This window comes from Mytilus trossulus, chromosome 13, assembly GCF_036588685.1.
Source record: "Mytilus trossulus isolate FHL-02 chromosome 13, PNRI_Mtr1.1.1.hap1, whole genome shotgun sequence".
Taxonomy (NCBI): Eukaryota; Metazoa; Mollusca; class Bivalvia; order Mytilida; family Mytilidae; genus Mytilus; species Mytilus trossulus.
The window spans coordinates 29617813-29637574 of NC_086385.1; the positions used below are offsets into that span (position 1 = coordinate 29617813).

Consider the following 19762-nt stretch of genomic DNA (forward strand, 5'->3'; position numbering starts at 1 on the left):
TACACCTAACTCCTTTAAAGGCTACCATATTTTTTTTCCTGTATGATAGTAAGTGGTCCAAATTTATGCCTATTGAGACTAAAACTAAATGCAAGTTTTCCATTGAAAAGTGAAAAAACTGGCCGTCAGACCATATTGTCTTTCAAAAAATTTAAATGCAAGAGTCCTTTTGCAATTAGATTTCTTGTATCATAATACCTCAGCATAGAAAAGAGCAAATAGTAACACATTTTCACTTCTGATAGCTTCTGTGTGCATTTTTATATGTCAATATGGACTACCGCCTAAATTGACTCTAAATAATTCTCAGTACTACATGGCCCAAGACCATTTTATACCCATGTAGTATACTTTTTGTAACTTTTCTATACATTTAAAGTACATTTAATATATATGAAAGAATAATTTAAGCTTAAAAAACTTCAAAAACTTCAAATTGCCTGAGAAAAATGCATATTTATATAAGGCTTCCCTGAATTGGAAAATCTCCATTTTCAGGCATAGGCTCATATAAATTTGACTTTGGAATAATCATAATACATCTGATAAATAAAATGAGTGTGCAGATGCTTTTAATACTTAATATATAATATTCAAGAGCATTTAAAAATGAAATTCTTGCAAAATTTAAAAATTTTAGGCCAAAATCTTGACAATTGAAGATATTTAATTTATACGTCAAAAATAATCATCCAAATGTCAATACGAAAATGACCCCAGTTTCTCTTATATATGACATATGGCCATGAAACTTGACAAACTATCTCATTATTGTCTAAGCTTAGGTTATGCAAAGTTTTATAAAGATTGGTCAAGTCTTTCTGTCTGATTAGGTCTAAGGACACAGTTATCGACCTTTGGTTTTCGTTGTCTACGAATATAGTCCCTAGTGTAAACAGTGTATAACTTGCATCTTTTATTTGATACACTTTCCCAATTAAATTCTTGCTATTAAATGCATGAAATATTAAGTAGGGGTTTGTAATTACATGTCAAAAAAATTTTGGTGCTGAATCTTCATGTTAAGTAGTGAATTGGTCCAGTTCTAAAAGGTCAAATTTTATCACGTCTGAAGCTGTCAAACTGAATTTTACACGCCCTTAACACAGAATTGTCAATATTTTGAGTTAGAGCTGGTAGAAGTTTCTATAATTTTGATATTATTTGTCTCACTGGTAGTACACTACACTGTAAAAATATCTTTTTGAGAAAGAGCAGGTGCGATTTTTTTAATTTGAATTTATTGTCTAAAAGAAATGCACTACGAAATAACTGTGTTCTCGGGCCATCTTATTCATGTGTATGATTTGTAATGGGGTGGGCGGTCTATATATCCATATAGAAAAATTTTGTGTTAATCGTCTTTATATAAGTATCAACCATGCACTGTTGGGAGATAGCTACTCACTCATACTTCAAACGGTTTCAGACTGTAAACTACCAATTTCCTCTTGAATACGATAACAATTTTGGAAACGTGTTGACAGAGATATTTTGGTTTTTCATTAACTTTCTATACATAATTACAACTAATTTTGCTTCCTTGTTTTAAATTTTAAGCAAATGGCATCTATCTTTCTATCAAACCACGAGCAAGTAAAAGGGAGAGATAAGCTGATTGATGAAACAAAGGAATCTTTTTTAAAGATGGTAATTTTATACTGAAAATATGGATATTTTCTGCCTCACTTTAGGATCACTGCACTAATGAAATCATACAAAGACGGGTATAATAATAAAGTATAATTTTACATTTAACAGGAAACATATGACAAATATAATAAAAGACATTTTCGGGTCTATGAACAGCAATATTGAAATATGTCTATTGTATATATGTCAAACTCAATGATGTCCAAATACTTTAAAAACAAACATCGAATAAATTTTAAAAATATCAGTAATATGAGCTTCTCCAAATAAGGAAATTTATAAAGACATGGTATATGAAACTGTATATGAACTTCCTGACTCGAAACAAGCACAGGAAATAAGGCGAAATATTGTTTTTAATCGCGCTATCGTTTTTTTTTCTTTATTCTCGTATACACGCAGATTAAAAATGAACAACGATAATATGACATATTCTGTATTTTCACTACAATACACGTGTTATTTTCGTGTGATTCAAATTTTCAAAAATTTGATTAATAGTTGTGGATTTCAATTTATGCAAAATGTTAAAGTCATATGAAACCAGTGAATGGTGAAAAATAATGTTTGTCCAATTCTTGAACCAATGCATTTATACATCATAAACTTAGTCTTCTGTGCACGATTTTATCATTATTTTCGCAAAAACATGATATCTTTGTCAATTTTTTTTCTCTCTGTTTGTTATTATTTAACAAATATGGCTGCTCATTAAATTCCGTGATTTGAAGCCGAGTTTTACCGATTGTCACCTTATATAGTAAACAAATCACAAAAATTAAGCACGTGTTTAACATGTATAATCAGATAATTGTTTATTTCAATGACATATCCATGCGTAGTGCGGTCACCGGATTGTTACGAGGATGGTTACGCTCAGGTCACTATGCATACGAGAAATATGTTGGCGAATTGCTTCTTGGAAGCAGGCAATTAATAATAAGTTAACTTCTTCTAAATGTGGACAAATTAAAGAATTTTCCTCAGAAAAAAGTATATGAAGATAAGTTGTAAAATAAAAACTATCCATTTGGTTATAAAAAACATATGCTTATTTTGTTTTTTTAATTTGAGCTTTCTTATGACTTTAAAATGTCAAGTTCAATGTTGAAGTAAAAGTATGTATCACGCCTGCTAATACGTGTTTCTGTTAAACCAATTTACTATTCTATGTGGACCATTTTTTATGTATATGCTAATTGTCTAATATTTCAACATAACAGCGATAAAGCGAAAACGATGGAAATACAATTATAGGAATTTAAACACTTTTGTATATCATATGAAAAGACCATTTTAAACACCTTAAGGTCAACAATATAGTTTTAATGCTGTTTAAATAGGAGTAGTGTCTTCCTCAAACAATATATTTCCGATTCCAAAACACTGGTCTAGACTATATGTTTGTGTAGAATTCAAATATATGTAATCACCCGATCAGTTTGTATAACATTTGATATAATTTGTGCAAACATTTTTTTATGAGCGACATTATTATTCAGTCCTGAACGTCATAACATAGCACAAAATAGGTACTTAAACAGCCGATGTGATACCAATAATTACATGTACACAATTTCCAAAAGGTTACAAATGCATTTTAAAAGAAAAATAAGGACTGTCATTATATACTTTTCAAAAACACATATAGTGTATACATATTTCAACTGGATCAATGACCATCACTGGACACTTCATGGACGAGTTTATTCCAAAACAACCGTCTATAATGTGTTTGTTTATAATAAGCTATCGTTTGAACACTGTATAGTCAAGTGAGGTAAATCAAGTAAAAAACACTCTCATCATTTATTTTCAATTAGGGATATTTGCGTAAGATTAAATGTAATTTCAGCTATTTCCTTTTTTTTTACTCAGACAAAAGAAAACTAAGAAAGGGATAAGATGTTTATTATCTAAAATAAACAAATGGCTATTGTCTGTCTTCTGAAACAGATATGTTTGGCGGGCGCGGGGGAGGGGTGATATATGGCTGATATATGACATGAAAATATTTTTGTGGTATATTTCCTCTCTCTTCCAAACTGTCTCTTTACTAAAATTCTACAAACGTAGATTATTATGATATAAGTATAAAATTTATCCTCATTAAGTGAAGATATTTTCATATTATTTTGCTTTTCCTAGTATTTTAACGTAATCTGAGACCAATCGACAAAAGCATTCAACAACATTATATCACATGACCCTTTCCTTGATTATTCTAATTATAAAAGCGATGGGTGTAAGTAAAACAGTTAACATAAACAATAATACTAACTAACGTTTAAAACCCAGATGTACCTTTTTTAGAGTAATTAAAGCAGAAAAATTCAAATCAGAAACCAATATGAGTTCACATGAAATACTAAATTATCTAATAAGACTAAAAGAAAAGAGACAAATATAAACAGTTTAAACTGTAAATATTTCATCACGTAATTGAAACTTTTTATTGAATGAAAGGTATATGTATATTTTGAAAACATCGTTTTCAACCTTAAAACCAATAATTTCTAAATACGCAGTGGATGACTTTTCTGTATATCTCGTTTTTAAGGTAATTATATATATTTATACAATATACTATCATCGCATATAATGATTTATACTGCACTCGTTCTGTTTGAGCAGTCACAATGCGTTGACTGTATATTTATATGTCATATACAGTCACTGACCTGATATCACTTTTCCTCATGAATATTTAAATAGAAATTGCCGAAATTGTAATTAATTATTCATACGACCAATTCAACCTGTTCTTGTTTCCAATGTATACAACGATTTCTTTTACAATTTTTAGAGAAAAAAAATATTTCACTTAAATCATTAAGTGTTATGCTTATTGTTGATATTTTAGTTCATTCTCAAACAAATATTCCTTCACCATTGATTAAGGGTTTAATTAGTAATTAAATAATAAAATTAACACATGAAACATCAATTGAAAATGTTTTTTTAGATTGCAGTATAAAGACAATAATAGTGCATTGACTTGACATATCAACGATATAAGGATGAGGCTTAGAAACGGGGAAAGCGAATCAAGAGGAGGAATGGGTCGGGTAACAGTGACAAATATTTTCGTTAAAATACATGTTCATGTCATTTGTTATGCAAGAAGACACAAATATGATATATCTCAATCGCACAAATTGTGCTATTCTATCGATTTCAAAAGTAAATGAACTAGGGAAATTGGGGGTTAGCACAAAGGTTATATACTCATTTAAGGTCAAATGTTTTTATCCGCTTTTAAAATCTGCCAACCAGAAATGATATTTCTACATTTATTCACCTCATATTCTAAATCTGTGCAAAATGATCATGATGATTATCGTCAAGTTTCACCGTACTCAGAAATGCAGATTGTTCTCTTTTTACTTGTGAATATATGTATTCAGACAAAATTATCAATTTACGAATTTAAGGTGTAGCAACCAGAACTGTAATACTTATGTAAATTGATCAAACATATTTGATAACTGTTACTATGATCGTTCAGTTCCGCCTCATAAACCTGTCACTATTCTCTTTCATAAGAGAACACCCGTTAGTTTCTTCCATTCTCTGATATGAAATCACTGGACAGTATCAATATGTGATTGATCTTAAATTAAAGCTGATGAATGATAAAAAGAAAATAATGTTAGTCCTCTCAAAATTGATGTAACTTTACCTGCATGTCGTTACGCTAGTTATCATATCTTTTGTCGTCTACATTGGTTATTTGTTTACAGTCTAGTTTGATGATTTAGGTATTACACATAATTGTTCAATACACATTGTTTTCGGATGCACATGTGTTTACTGCTGTTGAAATGATTTCTCATCGAGGTGTTTCTTACAATTGAAATTATGTTTAAGATAGAGTTGATATATTTTGGTTTATAGTAATTTTATGATCCATGCACTTTCGATGATAATAAACCCCATGAAACCGCCGAGGGAAAGAAATAAAATTAAAAAAAGTTAGAGGTTATTATTTGATAAAGTATCAGCCTATTCTCTCTTTATCATTACAAAAAAAAACAATAGAAAATCCAATTCAGAAAAATTGTTTATAAAATGCAGACCATTAGTTCGGAAGCACGTATATTCACCGCATGTGGTGTAGTTTTTTCCATATCTTCGGGACATCGTTTGAACATTGTATCGTTCTCTTTTCTCGTATTCTTTTAATTGTTTTTTTATGTTTTCTTATATATGAGTAGTAAATTATAGGCCCTTATTGATATTTATTTACATGAACTAATTTGTTCGTGGTTTTTATATAGACGCAACGCATGTCTGGCGTATCAAATTAGAAGCCAGGTGTCTTTTAAAAATATTATACTATTGTCAAAACGTCAAGGAATTGTGGGCCCTCAATGTTCTCCAACTACATACTTCTTTTTTGTCATTTTAACATCTTTTTATTCGAGCGTCACTTATGAGTCTCATGTAGACAAATTTAACAATAGTCGTTTTTTGTCTCTTTGAAATAATCCCCATTTCTATTTTCAGTTTTATTCACTATACACATTGATCTCCCTGCACTTATAATAATATAAAGCGGATATCTGTTATAGGATGAGCGGTTCAGATGTTATTGGTATGATAGTTTTCTTTATAAGATATCCATGATAATGTTAAGCTCCAATTAATACATGATGCATTTCTGCTATTATTCATTCAAGGTTGTGACACACGATTGAAATGATATGGCCATAACTTTTCGTCTCTTTAAAGGGCATTCATGAATGGTGATTATTTTGTCGGTTTCATCTAAGCCGGAACAAGTGTGCTTATATCATTCAATATAAATGTCTCGTTGCACTGTTCAATAGCAAGAACATGATATAAGGTAAACGTCCTTGAAGGGAATTTATAATTGATTCATGTGGTTTAATCTTCAAATTTTGCAGATTCTGTTAGTGAGAAACATTTTCCATTATTGAAATTTCGTTTGCAGGTGCTCTGTTACCCTTTAAATCAGAAATATTCATATCATAAGTTACGTGCAATTGTAAATTTGTTCATGTTTCATAACATTGAACAGTCAATTGCAGACTCTTCAGACCGGTCCTTTTATTTGACCATAATTGTTTTTCAATTAATTAATAAATACGGATTTTTTTAGTTTGTTCTTCGTGTACTCTTTCTGTATTTATAAAGCCAAATTCTAGATTATTATTTATATTCTTTATCAAGTCTAGCAAACAGGAAATTAAATCGTCAATAGCTATTAAGACCTAGTTTAAATTGTAATCACAAAAGTATCCAAAGTTATCTGCCTGACCTTTTTAAAATACTTATTGGGTTGCAATAAACACTTCAAATATTGATAGTATAAGTGCACGTCATATCAAAATTCATACGTTAAAGTATATTATAAGTTTAACTTTGTTTTGACTCAGGTAAAAAAGACATCTAAAAAGGTAGGATGTATATTATTTATGACCAACTCATCTTACAGTAATTATAATAATTTCACACTTAAATGATTGAATTCATAGAAAATACTTTCTGACACATGTGGTTAAATAGTTTTGTTTAAATGTTCTATCCATAGCAGTAATACCATCTTTATACATTTTTTGCTGTGATATGTTTGAGTTTACTACTAGGCTTACATGTATTAATAATTTCTATATATGTATACCTTCCCTATCACTTTGTACAATGTTTTTATATAATATGCTGAAAAGTGTTCGTCATTCTGTTTTCTTTTTTTTTAATATTGTTTTCATTGATTCATCATTTTTAGTTTTTTATATTTTTTTATTTCCCATCTGTTTTATTTGTAAGATATTTTTTAGGGGGAGCAGTTCTTCTGGGTTCCTTTAAGGGTTTTGTTTTCTCTTCATAGTAGCGTTCACTAGGATACTATATTGATACATACACAAGACAAATACAGGCATGTTGCAAAACATATAGACTCATTGGATTATTTCAACAGCTGTGCGGATGGCATTGAATCATGTGTTGGATTTACAGAAAAATCAATTGGAAATGAAAGTTTTGTGTTCTCGTCTTTGTATAAGTTTCCACAATACACTGTTGGAAAAAAGCTACTCATTTACACATTTTAAACGGTTCAATTTCCTATTGAATATGTCAACAATTTTGGAAACATGTCGACAGAGATTTTTAGGTTTCTCGATGACTTTTATACATAGATACAACTAATCTTTACATCTTGCTGTAAATCTTGAACTAATGGCTTCTATCTTTCTATCAAAACACGAGCGAGTAAAAGGGGTAAATAAGCTGATAGATGACACCACGGTAACTTTTTATAGATTGTTTTAAATTTAAAAGCCTTATTTTCTGCCTTACTTAAGGATCACCGCACAAATGAAATCATTCAAAGAAAGGTATAATAATAAAGTATAATGTCTGTTTATATTTAACAGGTAACCTATGACAAAAATAATAAGATACATCTTGAGGTCATACACAAATCACAAGTATTGAAAACGTCTATTGTTTATATGTCAAACTCAAGGATGTTGTCCAAATACTTTAAAAACAGCGAATAAATTAACACATTATAAGTAATACCAACTTCTCAAAATAAAGAAAATCATTAAGGCATGATATCATATGAATCTTTAGACAACCTTCCTGACCTGAAGCAAGCATATACAATGAAGGCTAATTTGTTTGTTTTTTAATTGCGCCATCGTTTTTTCTTAATCTTGTAAACACACAGATTAAAGGTATTCAAAAATAAGCTGTACAAAACCCTAGTGACATATTCTGTTAACTCACAATAAGATATGTGTTATTTTCGTGTGATTAGAAATTTAAGATAAATATGATTAATTATTGAGGATTTCAATTAATGCAAAATGTTAAAATGTCCAAACGTATTTATCGATCCTGGCACTAAATGTTTCAGTTAAAACAATTTCCTATTCTATCAGGACCATTTTTCGTGTATATGCTAATCTGTTATCTATACTATTAAACGAGAAGACCTCATTTTGGGTGTCGCTTCTCTTCTTTCCACAATAAATTAATCATCATGCCTCTGTGTCCTATGGGTACAGTGCATAATCGCATTCGTCATCCATTCATATGATTATTCAGCTTGAGTTATTTTGGGTGAAAAACGAGAAAAAAGACGTCCGGATATGTTTCCGTCATTGGGCAAAATTTTAAGTCAGATCAGACTTCCGGTTTGCGTTTCTGTATACTTTGAACATACATTAATACTACGAATACAGTGTATTTTCTGTTTTATATCCGTCATTGGACGAAATTTAAGTCAGGTTAGACCTCTGGTTTGCGTTTTTCTTTTTACTTTGAAACAAATACATAGACTACGAATAAAGTGTATTTTCTGTCTGATATCATTTTCAAGTTTACTATCCATGGCAGTCACACGGTTTTTTTAATAGAGAGGGTCTGAATAATATATCAATGACCGCTGTAGATTGATTATTTAACGGAGAATTAACTGTAAAAAGAAAATACACAAACGGGACGTCTGGAACGGGTGTTTTTAAGATCGAAATTTCAGGATTGACCTGCATTTCCTGATCCAAGGATTTCTTTATTCGAATTTCTGGATGTCGAGATATTTAATTTGTATAATAAATTCAGAACCTCGGGATTTCATGATTTTAAGCCCGGGATATTGGGATCAGGGCCCCTCCGCAGTGGCGGAAATTTTCATACGCAGGGGCCCGTTGACTGCTGAAGAGGGGCCCGCTCCGGTCATTCTTCAGTGATTCCCTATGTAAGCAACCAATTATTTTCCAGAAAAGGGGGGCGGGCCCCCTAAATCCGCCTCTGCCCCGACCCCCTTTAATGAATGTTCATAATATACAGATAAGCGCTATAATTATTCATGTGTCATTAAAAATAATAGAGAACAAACAAACAAAAAAAGGACATTTATGTGGAAAAAGGAGGAGCCGGGCTAGAAAAACAGTTATCCTGTCCCAAATTACCTATGACTTTTGATACCTTTTCTGAAATTCTCAAGTCACTAAAAGTTTTACAAAAAACAGAAGATGTAGTATGAATGCCAATGAGATAGCTCTCCACAAGAGACCAAAATGACACTGAAATTAACATTTAAAGGTCACCTTACGGCCTTCAGCAATAAGCAAAAGCCGATACTGCATAGTCTGATATAAAAGGCCCCGGAATTACAATGTAAACAATTCAAATGAGAAAACTAACAGCCTTATTTATGTACAAAAAAAGAACGAAAAACAAATATCACTGAACCACTGAATTACAGGCTCCTGACTGGAATGTTCATAATACATGTACACTAAATGTATGTTCATAATGAAATTAATACAAAACAAACATTGGGAATTTTGGAAATAAAGGAGGAGGGTAAAAAAAAAACATTTTCCTGTCCCCAAGTACCTATGACTTTTGATACTTTTCCTGATATTCTCAAGTCATTAAATCTTCTATAAAATTCATCCTACGACACTTTACATCCTTTCAAATACGCTCTGAATGCCCGCGATTTCGCGGGTGTGTTCTAGTTTCTCTAAAATATGATTAGTCAACATAACATCGTCTAAATTACACATCGTAACACACGATCAGTAATATTACCAACAAATTATCAAGCGGAAGCAAAGGAATACAATTATAACAATTTAAACACTTTTGTTTATCATATAAAAAGACAATTTAAAGCACCTGTAGATCAACAATAAAGTTTGAATGCATTTTAAATAGAAGTTAAAAATGTCTTCCTCAATCAACATATTTCCGATTCCGATTACAACCAAAGCACTTAACTATTTGTGTGTAGAGTTCAAACATCTCTAGTGACACGATCATTTTGTATAAAGTTTAATATAATTTTTGCAAACATTCTTTGTTGACCGACATTATTATTCAGTCCTAAACGTCATAATATAGCACACTGTATGTCATTGAACTGCCGATACGATAGCAGTACTTACATGTCCACAATTTCCAAAAGGTGACAATGCATATTTTTAAATGCGTTTTAAAAGAAAATCAACAACTGTAATTATTTACTTTTCAAAAACGCATATAGTGTATACATATTTCAACCGGATCAATGACCATCACTGGACACTTCATGGAAGAGTTTATCCCAAAACACCTGTCTATCAATGTTTAATTCTATAATACGCTAACCGGTTGGACTCTGTCTAGTCAGGTGAAATAAATCAAGAAATAAGCACTTCATACTATTGATTTACCAATTGGGGATAGTTGCGTATGATTAAATGTAATTTTAGCTACTTTTTATTTGACCCTGACAAAAGAAAACTAAGAAAGGTAAGATGTTTATTTTTTGAGATAAGCAAATGGCTATTATCTGTCTTCTGAAACATGAATATATTGCGGGGGAGGGGTTGATATATGGCTGATAAATGAAAATATTTTTGTGTATATATCCTCTCTCTTTCACGTTGCCTCTTAACTGAAATTACACAAACGTTGTTTATTATTATATAAGTATAACATTTAAACTCATCAATTGGACGGATTTTCATATCATTTTGTTAGTTCCTTCCGTTCTTATAATCTCAAATCACTGGTCAGTATAGATATCTAATCGAGTTAAAGCGGACGATTCTGCGTGATCAAAATACATGCATTTGATTTTTCTCAAAATAATGTTTCTATACCTGCATGTTGTTACACCTGTTATCATATCTTTTATCGTCTTCATTGATGACCTGTCTACGGTCTATATTAGTGTTTCAGATGTTATACATAATTATTCAATACAAACCGTTTTTCTGATTAATATGTGTTCACTGCTGACGGAATATTTTCTGATATTTTTGGTAGGAAGCGGGGTCATGAAGAAGTTTTATCATTTTTAATGCATGTGCAAACTAAAAGGATGCGATTACAGAAGTCATTCACAACGGCTGTGACGGACATAATTATTTGTGTGATTTAAAGTACGGTATAAGAGATTTTTGCTTGGCGCTTTTGTATAAGTATATACTAGTACTATACATTGATGAAATATGCCTTCTCACCTATACAGTAAACGGCTTGATTAAAAAAAAACGTGAGATCCTGTTTAAAATGTTGAGCAAATTACTTTTGTCCTTCTATCAAAACACGGGCGAGTAAAAGGGTGAGGATAAACTTATAGATAACACAACTTTTTCATAGATGGTTATTTTAAACTTAAAACAAAACAATGATCTGACTCACTTTAACATATGAAATTTTGCAAACGTAGTAACTAACTGTACTTAAATAAAGGCAACAGTAGTATACCGCTGTTCAAAACTCATAAATCCATGGACAAAAAACAAAATCGGGGTAACAAACCAAAACCGAGCGAAACGCATTAAATATAAGAGGAGAACAACGACACAACACCGAAACGCAACACACACAGAACAGACCAATCATCAGACAAAACACCACGAGAATAACAAATGTAACATGAAAACCAAATACATGAATTTGGGATAGACAAGTACCGTGCCACGTCTTATCTCAATATCTCAAAAATAAGAGAAAACACAAACGACTCAACGTTAAAATGCAACATAAAGAGAAACGAACAATATTACAACAATGACCATCTTCCTGACTTGGTACAGGACACTTTTAAAGGGGAATAAAAGTACTTAAAATGTATTAAAAGATAACATTTATTAGAAAACCAATACCAAAGATAGAATTAAAAGAACAATTCTTCAGGTTCTTTCCACCTCGATAATAAGAATGAAATTTAAAAAACGATGTAAGAAAATGTCACTCCTTTTTTATGTAATTTGTTTCTTCAAACTGATAAAAAAAAATAAGATCAATAGCTATATGCAGAAGACTAAATTGTTTTATAATGAACAAGAAAGAATTTTTAGCAAAGGTCAAAATCTAAAACGTCAAATTAACATTTGACCTTGACCTCAATTTGAAGGTCATATGTCAGTGATTTTAAATCAAAAGACACCGATTTCATATACAAAAGAGCCGAAAACTCCTATAAGGTTTGACCAAAACACTTCTACTTAAATGGGTTGAAGTTGCGCCTTATCGTAAACAGTTATTTGGAAAACACATTATATCATTAACTATTATGGTTGCTTTTGAATAAAGATAACAAGCAAAATTCAAAATTAGGAACATGACATTGACTTTTGACCTTGACCTCGATTTCCGCAAAATGGAACAAGGACTCAATATCAAAAGACTTAAGGCCTCTACGACTTATAATGTGTGAATTTATCCCACACATCGTCTACCTTTAATTTCAAAGGGAAATAACTCCCATACGATGTCTTCTGATCACTCCAATCAAGATAAACCAAATCATTCTTAAGAGTAGACGAACAAGTTGGTGAAAACAATGTGTTAAAAATCTTTTACGGTTTTAGAAATACAGCGATAGCAAGAAAAGGAGGACACGGGGATGTAACTCCAATAAGAATAAGTGTTTGGTCACACAGGGAGAGTTTTGAAACCCCAATTGCTGTACAACATCATTGGCCACAAATCTATTCGATATGATGTAAAACGAAAAAGCTACTCAGACGGCATAGGAAAGAAAAAATAATTACAAACCCCTTCTTCAGAGAACAATTGAAGGTCTTTCCACCTCGATTATAAGAATGAAATTTAAAAAATGATGTTAGAAAATGTCACTCCTTGTTGATGTTATGTGGTACTTCAAACTGATAAAAAAATAATAGGTACAAGCAAACTTATTGTTTTACAATGAACAAGAAATATTTTTTAGCAAAAGTCCTAATCTAGAACGTCAAATTGACCTTTTATCTTGACCTTTACCTCAATTTCAAGGTTTTAGATCAGTTATATCAAATCAAAAGACCCGGCCAGGTCAATCATTAGTATGGCTGTGGAGAAATATCGATTTGAAAATAAAGGAGGAAAGCACCTATAAGGGTTGACCAAAACATTTCGACTTTAAAAGGTTGAAGTTGCGCTATATCGTAAACTGTTATTTGGAAAAAAACATCATATCCTTAACTGTTACTGTTTCGTTTAAATAAAGATAACAAGCGAAATTCTAAATATAGAACATGACCTTGACCTATGAACTTGACCTCAGTTTCTACCAAATGGACTAAGTACTCCATATCAAAAGACCTTAGACCTCTACGACTTATAATGTGTGAAATATTCCAACATATCGCCTTTCTTAAATATTCAAGATAAATAACTCCCATAAGATATCATCCGATCACTCCAGTCAAAATCAACCAAATCATTCTTAAGAATTGATGAACAATTTAGTGAAACAGTTTGTTAAAATCTTTTATTGTTTTAGAAATATAGCGATAACAAGAAAAAGAGAACGTGGGGCGATAACTCCAATAAGAATAATTGTTCGGTCACACAGGGTGAGTTTTGAAACCCCCATTTCTGTACAACCTCATTGGCCAAAAATCCATTTTATATGTTGTAAAACAAAAAAGCATCTAAGACGGCAGAAAAAAAATCAGAAGAAAAACAAAAGGTCTGTCCACTAAAAGTGTAAAGACCTAATAAGATAACTTCAGGTCAAACAAACCACAAAGCTATAGAAATATGTATATTGAATATATATGTCATACTCTCCAAAGACTTATAAAGCGAATAAATTTAAAAATAAATCTTTAATCTCGCAAGCTAAAGTATCCACATTCTGTTTACTCATTTTAAGACCCGTCATCTTTTTGTGTAATGTATTATTTTCAAAAAAATATGATTAATAATTGTTTATCACATCAGGTGCACAATGTTAACATGTCAAGTTCAATGTAAAAAGTAGATATATGTTTCGCGCCTTTTTTATTGATTCATTATTTCATTGATGTTGTTAGTTTGTATTCTTTTCTCAATGTATTAATTTACCTGTTGGTCTTTTTTTTATTTTTAGGGGAGGTCTTTTCAGGGCGTTTCGATTAGTCAACACAACAGCATATACATTACACACGTTGGTTTTAAACAATTAGATGCAATACTAATAAATCGATAAAGTGGTGGCGATGTGATAAAACTGTAATGTATCATTTTTATATATCAAGTAAAACAGATCATGTGAAGCACGATTAGTTCAACAATATAGTTTAAATGCTTTTAAAATAGTAATGTCTTCCTCAAAACATATATTTTCGATTCCAATTTTAACTAATGTACTGCGGTCGACAATATTTGTGTATTGGATTTCAATATTTGTAAACACACGAGCATTTTGTATAAAGCCTAATAAAATTTTGCAAATATTTTAACTGATTAATTTTTTTCGACCATAATTTTTGATTTTTATATTAATTCATGATTTCATTGATGTTGTCATTTTGTATCTTTTCTCAATGTATTCCTTTACCTGTTGGTCTTTTTTCAATTTTAAGGTGAGGTCTTTTTAAGGCGTTTTTATCTTGTTGTTTTTTCAATCCTTTCTTAAAAGTTATTTTAACCTGTACAAAGTCAAACTATCTTGAATTTGTGTTGTTGGTGCAATCTGCAGTTGTTCATGTGTTTACCTTTAGTAAAGGTGAGACTTTATGCACGTTCCTGGTGTCGTCGGGTGTACTGATTTATTCATCAGGTAATTTTGAAATCATATTGATGCAAATTCATGATGATTTTGTGTTTATAATTATACACAGCTTCTTTTGCATAGGTACTACTTCTGTCCTAACAATTTGTAGTACTGGAAATTAACTTTTAAATATTCAGGACTATGGTGTTACTACAAAAGTATGATAATATTTAAGTTCCTGTATTTTACAGTACTGTATGTGTACTTGAAATTTAGTAACTATAGATGTTTTGTAACTACCGTAACATTTTCAGCATTTTGTAAGATTTTTCTATTTCAAATCTCTCAAAGTGATGATTTCAAACATGGCATATTGTATTATTTCTGTACAAAAATATATTGTGGAAATCAAGTACTGTAAAATACAAGTACCTAACTATAACCATAATTTTAAAGTAAAGAAATAGTACTAAATATCAAAAGTAAATTTCCAGTACAGCATATTTTTAGTACAGATATAGTACCTATGCAAAAGTAGCTGTGCAGAAAAAGTTTAATAAATGGAAACGTACGATAATTTGCCTTTTGATTGATACCTGGTTTTGTCTATTCGTTTTTGAAAGGTTATAAATATCAAATCATGGATCAGTGCCTGATTCTTTTTACCAAAAATATGCAAATAAGTTGAAAGTAACTGAAGTGTTGACACGAACGGTTATGATTTGCCTAATATTTTCAACGTAATCTCAGACAGCAACCCAGCGACAAAACAATTCAAAGACAGTATCACATAACCTTTTCCTTGAACATTCAAATTATAGAAAGGGTGGGTGTTAGTAAAACAATTATCAGAAACAATAAAGTTGTTTGACATAAGGATCCATTTTTTGTTTAAATCAAACCAAATATTCAGTTTAATCAGATATGATATGCATGACGAGCTTCCTGACTACAACCTCCATTCACTAAACATAACGGCCCTTTAAAACACCTGTTATTCAATTGAATAATTTTAATGTTTTTTAAATAGCACTTTACACCTTTAAACAATATTTTGCCGTGTACTTTTACAGGGAAACCACTGTCTAAAATAATCTTTGTATCTAAGATTTTTTACATCTTACAGACACACCACCAATTTGTCTTTTCGCTATCATCTGGGTTTTTTTTTTCGTTATTGATTTAAATCTTATTGTAATATCAGGTCATAATCTTTTCTTTCAATATTTAGTCATTGTTGAAAGTATTTTTTTTTTGTTATATGTATACCAAGAAAGACTGAAAAATTATGTAAATAAAAATCCAATAAAATAAAGTAGCAAATCTTAACGTCATTTGAGACAGCAACCCAATGTCAAAACATTCAAAGACAGCATCAAATGACCCTTTCTCTAATTATAGAAAGGTTGATGTATAGACCATATAAGGTGATAATTAATATTAACATATTTTTTATATGATCATGATCATAAACATACTGTTCCTTCAACGTTGACACATTTTCTCCATTTAAATGTTACTTATCGGGCGTAAATTGCAAAAGAACTTAAACTTATTATGTCTTTGTTCCAAGTCACGCTATATAAACAATGAACTGTTTACTCTTGTTGTCATTGATTTTAACCGCCTTGATGGTATCGTCTTGGTCTAGATTATTTGCATGGTGTTGACGGCTTAAAGAAGTCATATTACAGTGTAGTCGTTTAAGAGTCAGACCATATTTATCTTCCAATTGGTGTTTTCCTAGGAAATTCAATGTTACAAAGCAAATTACTTTACGTCACAATGTCTCACTATCTCATATGACGCGTTTTCCCCCTAAATGAACCCGGTCAACTATTGCTTTTCAATTATTAACAAAATGATATATATGACGCAGGACATCTTCCTCCTTTTCCTCCTCCTCCTTTTCTTCCTCCTCCATCTCATCATCATCATCATCATCATCATCATCATCATCATCATCATCATCATCATCATCATCATCATCATCATCATCATCATCATCATCATCATCATCATCATCATCATCATCATCATCATCATCATCATCATCATCATCATCATCATCATCATCATCATCATCATCATCATCATCATCATCATCATCATCATCATCATCAGCAGCAGCAGCAGCAGCAGCAGCAGCAACAGATGCTCTGATCATCATTATTATAATATTCCTCCTCATCTCAATCATCATCCTCCTCATCCTCCTCATCCTCCTTTTATCAACATCATCATCATCATCATCTTCATCTTCCTCCTCCTCATCATCTTCCTCCTTATTTTCATCCGAATCATCATCATCCTCATCCTCATCATCATCCTCAACATCATTCTCATCCTCACCCTCATTCTTCTTCTCCTCTTCCTCCTTTTCCTCCTCCTCCTCCATCTCCTCCTCCTCCTCCTCCTCCTCATCATCATCATCATCATCATCATCATCATCATCATCATCATCATCATCATCATCATCATCATCATCATCATCATCATCATCATCATCATCATCATCATCATCATCATCATCATCATCATCATCATCATCATCATCATCATCATCATCATCATCATCAACAACACCATCATCATTAGCAGCAGCAGCATCAACAGATGGTCTGATTTACCTGAACTTCTAATCACATGAAAAAAAATATAATCAAATAAGGCTAGAAGAAAGAAAAAACAAATATAAACAGGTTATACTGTTAAATATTTAATCAGGTGATTTAACAATTTATTGAATGAAAGGAATATATATTTTGAAAACATTGTTTTCAACCTTTAAACGAACGATTTCTTAACACGCAGTGGATAACTTTATTGTATATCTCGCTTTTAAGATAAGATGTATATTTATACAATATACTATCATCACATATGTTGGTTTAAACAAAATGTACATGTAATTTGTTATGCGAAAAGACACAAAAATGTAATATCTCAATCGCAAAATTATTCTATTCTATCAATTTAAAAGTAACTGAACTAGGGACACTGGGGATAACCACACAGGTTATTGACTCCTTTTTAGTGAATTATTATTTATCCACTTTCAAAAACTGCCAATAAGAAATCATGATATTTGTACATTTATTCACCTCATTTTCTAAATTCTGTACAGAATGATTACCGTCAAGTTTCACCGCACTCATATATGCAGATTGTGTATTTACTTATGAATATTTTTATTCAGACACACATATCAATTTACGAATTTTAAGTCTAACAATCAGTACTGTAATGCTAACTAGAAAGGTAAATTGGTCAAACATATTCAATAACTGTTACTATAATCATTGGGTTCCGCCTCATAAACATTTGACTATTCTCTTTTATCGGAGAACACCCACTGGTTCCTTTCATTCATATCATTATCTGCCATCACTGGATATTATTAATATCTGATTGTGATAAATGAAAATGGTGAGTAATAGAAAGACATTTATACATGTCCTTTCTCAAAATAATGTACATATCGTTTGACCTGTTATCATATCTTTTGTCGTCTTCATTGATAACTTGTCTATAGTCTAGTTCAATGTTTCAGATATCACACATTATTGTTCAATACACATTGTTTTCTGATTCACATTTTTTCTTTCCGGTTGGAGTATTTTCTCATCGAAGCGTTTTAACAATAACTTAAAATGATATGTGAGAGTTGATAAATGTATATCTGTTACTATTTACTGAATTTGTGACACACTTTTGAAACGATTTGGTCAGTATATTTCCTCTCAGTGAGGGGTGTTCATTTGGTAATTATGTTGTTGGATTCACCTTCAGCCGGAAGTTTTTATTGTATTCAAGTGTGCTTGTATTATAAACGTTTCGTCAACCTGTTCTTAAGCAATAAAATGATATATTGTGAACCTACTTAAAGTTGATTTTATAATTAACTCATCTGTTAATGATTTGATTTTCAAAAAAGGGCAGATCCTCTAACATTGTCTCATTTCCGATTATGTTATCTTCATATCCAGGTGATCTGCTACCTCTTAAAGCGGAAATATACTTTTGACACATGTGGATCAATAGTTTAGCTAAACTACTTTATACATTGCAGTAAAAGCTTCTTCACACATTTTTCTGCAAAGACAATTTAATAGTTAAATCATTCTACGACGCTATATTTGTATTTATGATATCTATATCTCTACACATACGATCAATTTTTACAATGTTTTCAAATATTAAGTTGGAAAAGTGAGTTGTTGTTTGGGGTAGGTTTTTTTTCGTTTATGCTTTTAGTTTGTTTTTGTTTTATGTATCAGTATGATCGTTTACTCAAAACGCCTGTTATTTACACAAAACAAAAACATAGCGAGTATAGGTGATATGTAAACAGGCTGTAAGAAGCACAAAATTATCTGTCTGATTAGAAAACAAAATATCATACGGAAGTGAAATCTGTGTGTTTGGTGTCCATGTATAAGTATTACTAAACACTGTAGAAAGATGGCTTCTCAATTATACTTTGAACGGTTCCAGACTGTAAAGTAAGAAGTTCCTCTTAAAGACAAACACGATTTTAAAACGTGTCAAATGTAATTCTTGGGTATGTTGATAAGTTTTATACATTCATTCAAATAATCTTGAAACAGTTTTATTTTTATTCGGAGCCAATGGCTATAATGCCTCCAT

At 31.1% G+C, this 19762-nt stretch overlaps 1 protein-coding gene across 1 annotated transcript; it reads left to right on the forward strand.

Annotated features, from left to right (window-relative positions):
- Window positions 1-15313: 15313 nt before the first annotated feature.
- LOC134694228 (uncharacterized protein DDB_G0271670-like) lies at window positions 15314-17754 on the forward strand. Its single transcript, XM_063555227.1, has 3 exons — window positions 15314-15330; window positions 16992-17231; window positions 17349-17754. The coding sequence occupies exons 1-3, from the start codon at window positions 15314-15316 to the stop codon at window positions 17752-17754; spliced, it is 663 nt and encodes a 220-aa protein (XP_063411297.1).
- Window positions 17755-19762: the final 2008 nt, after the last annotated feature.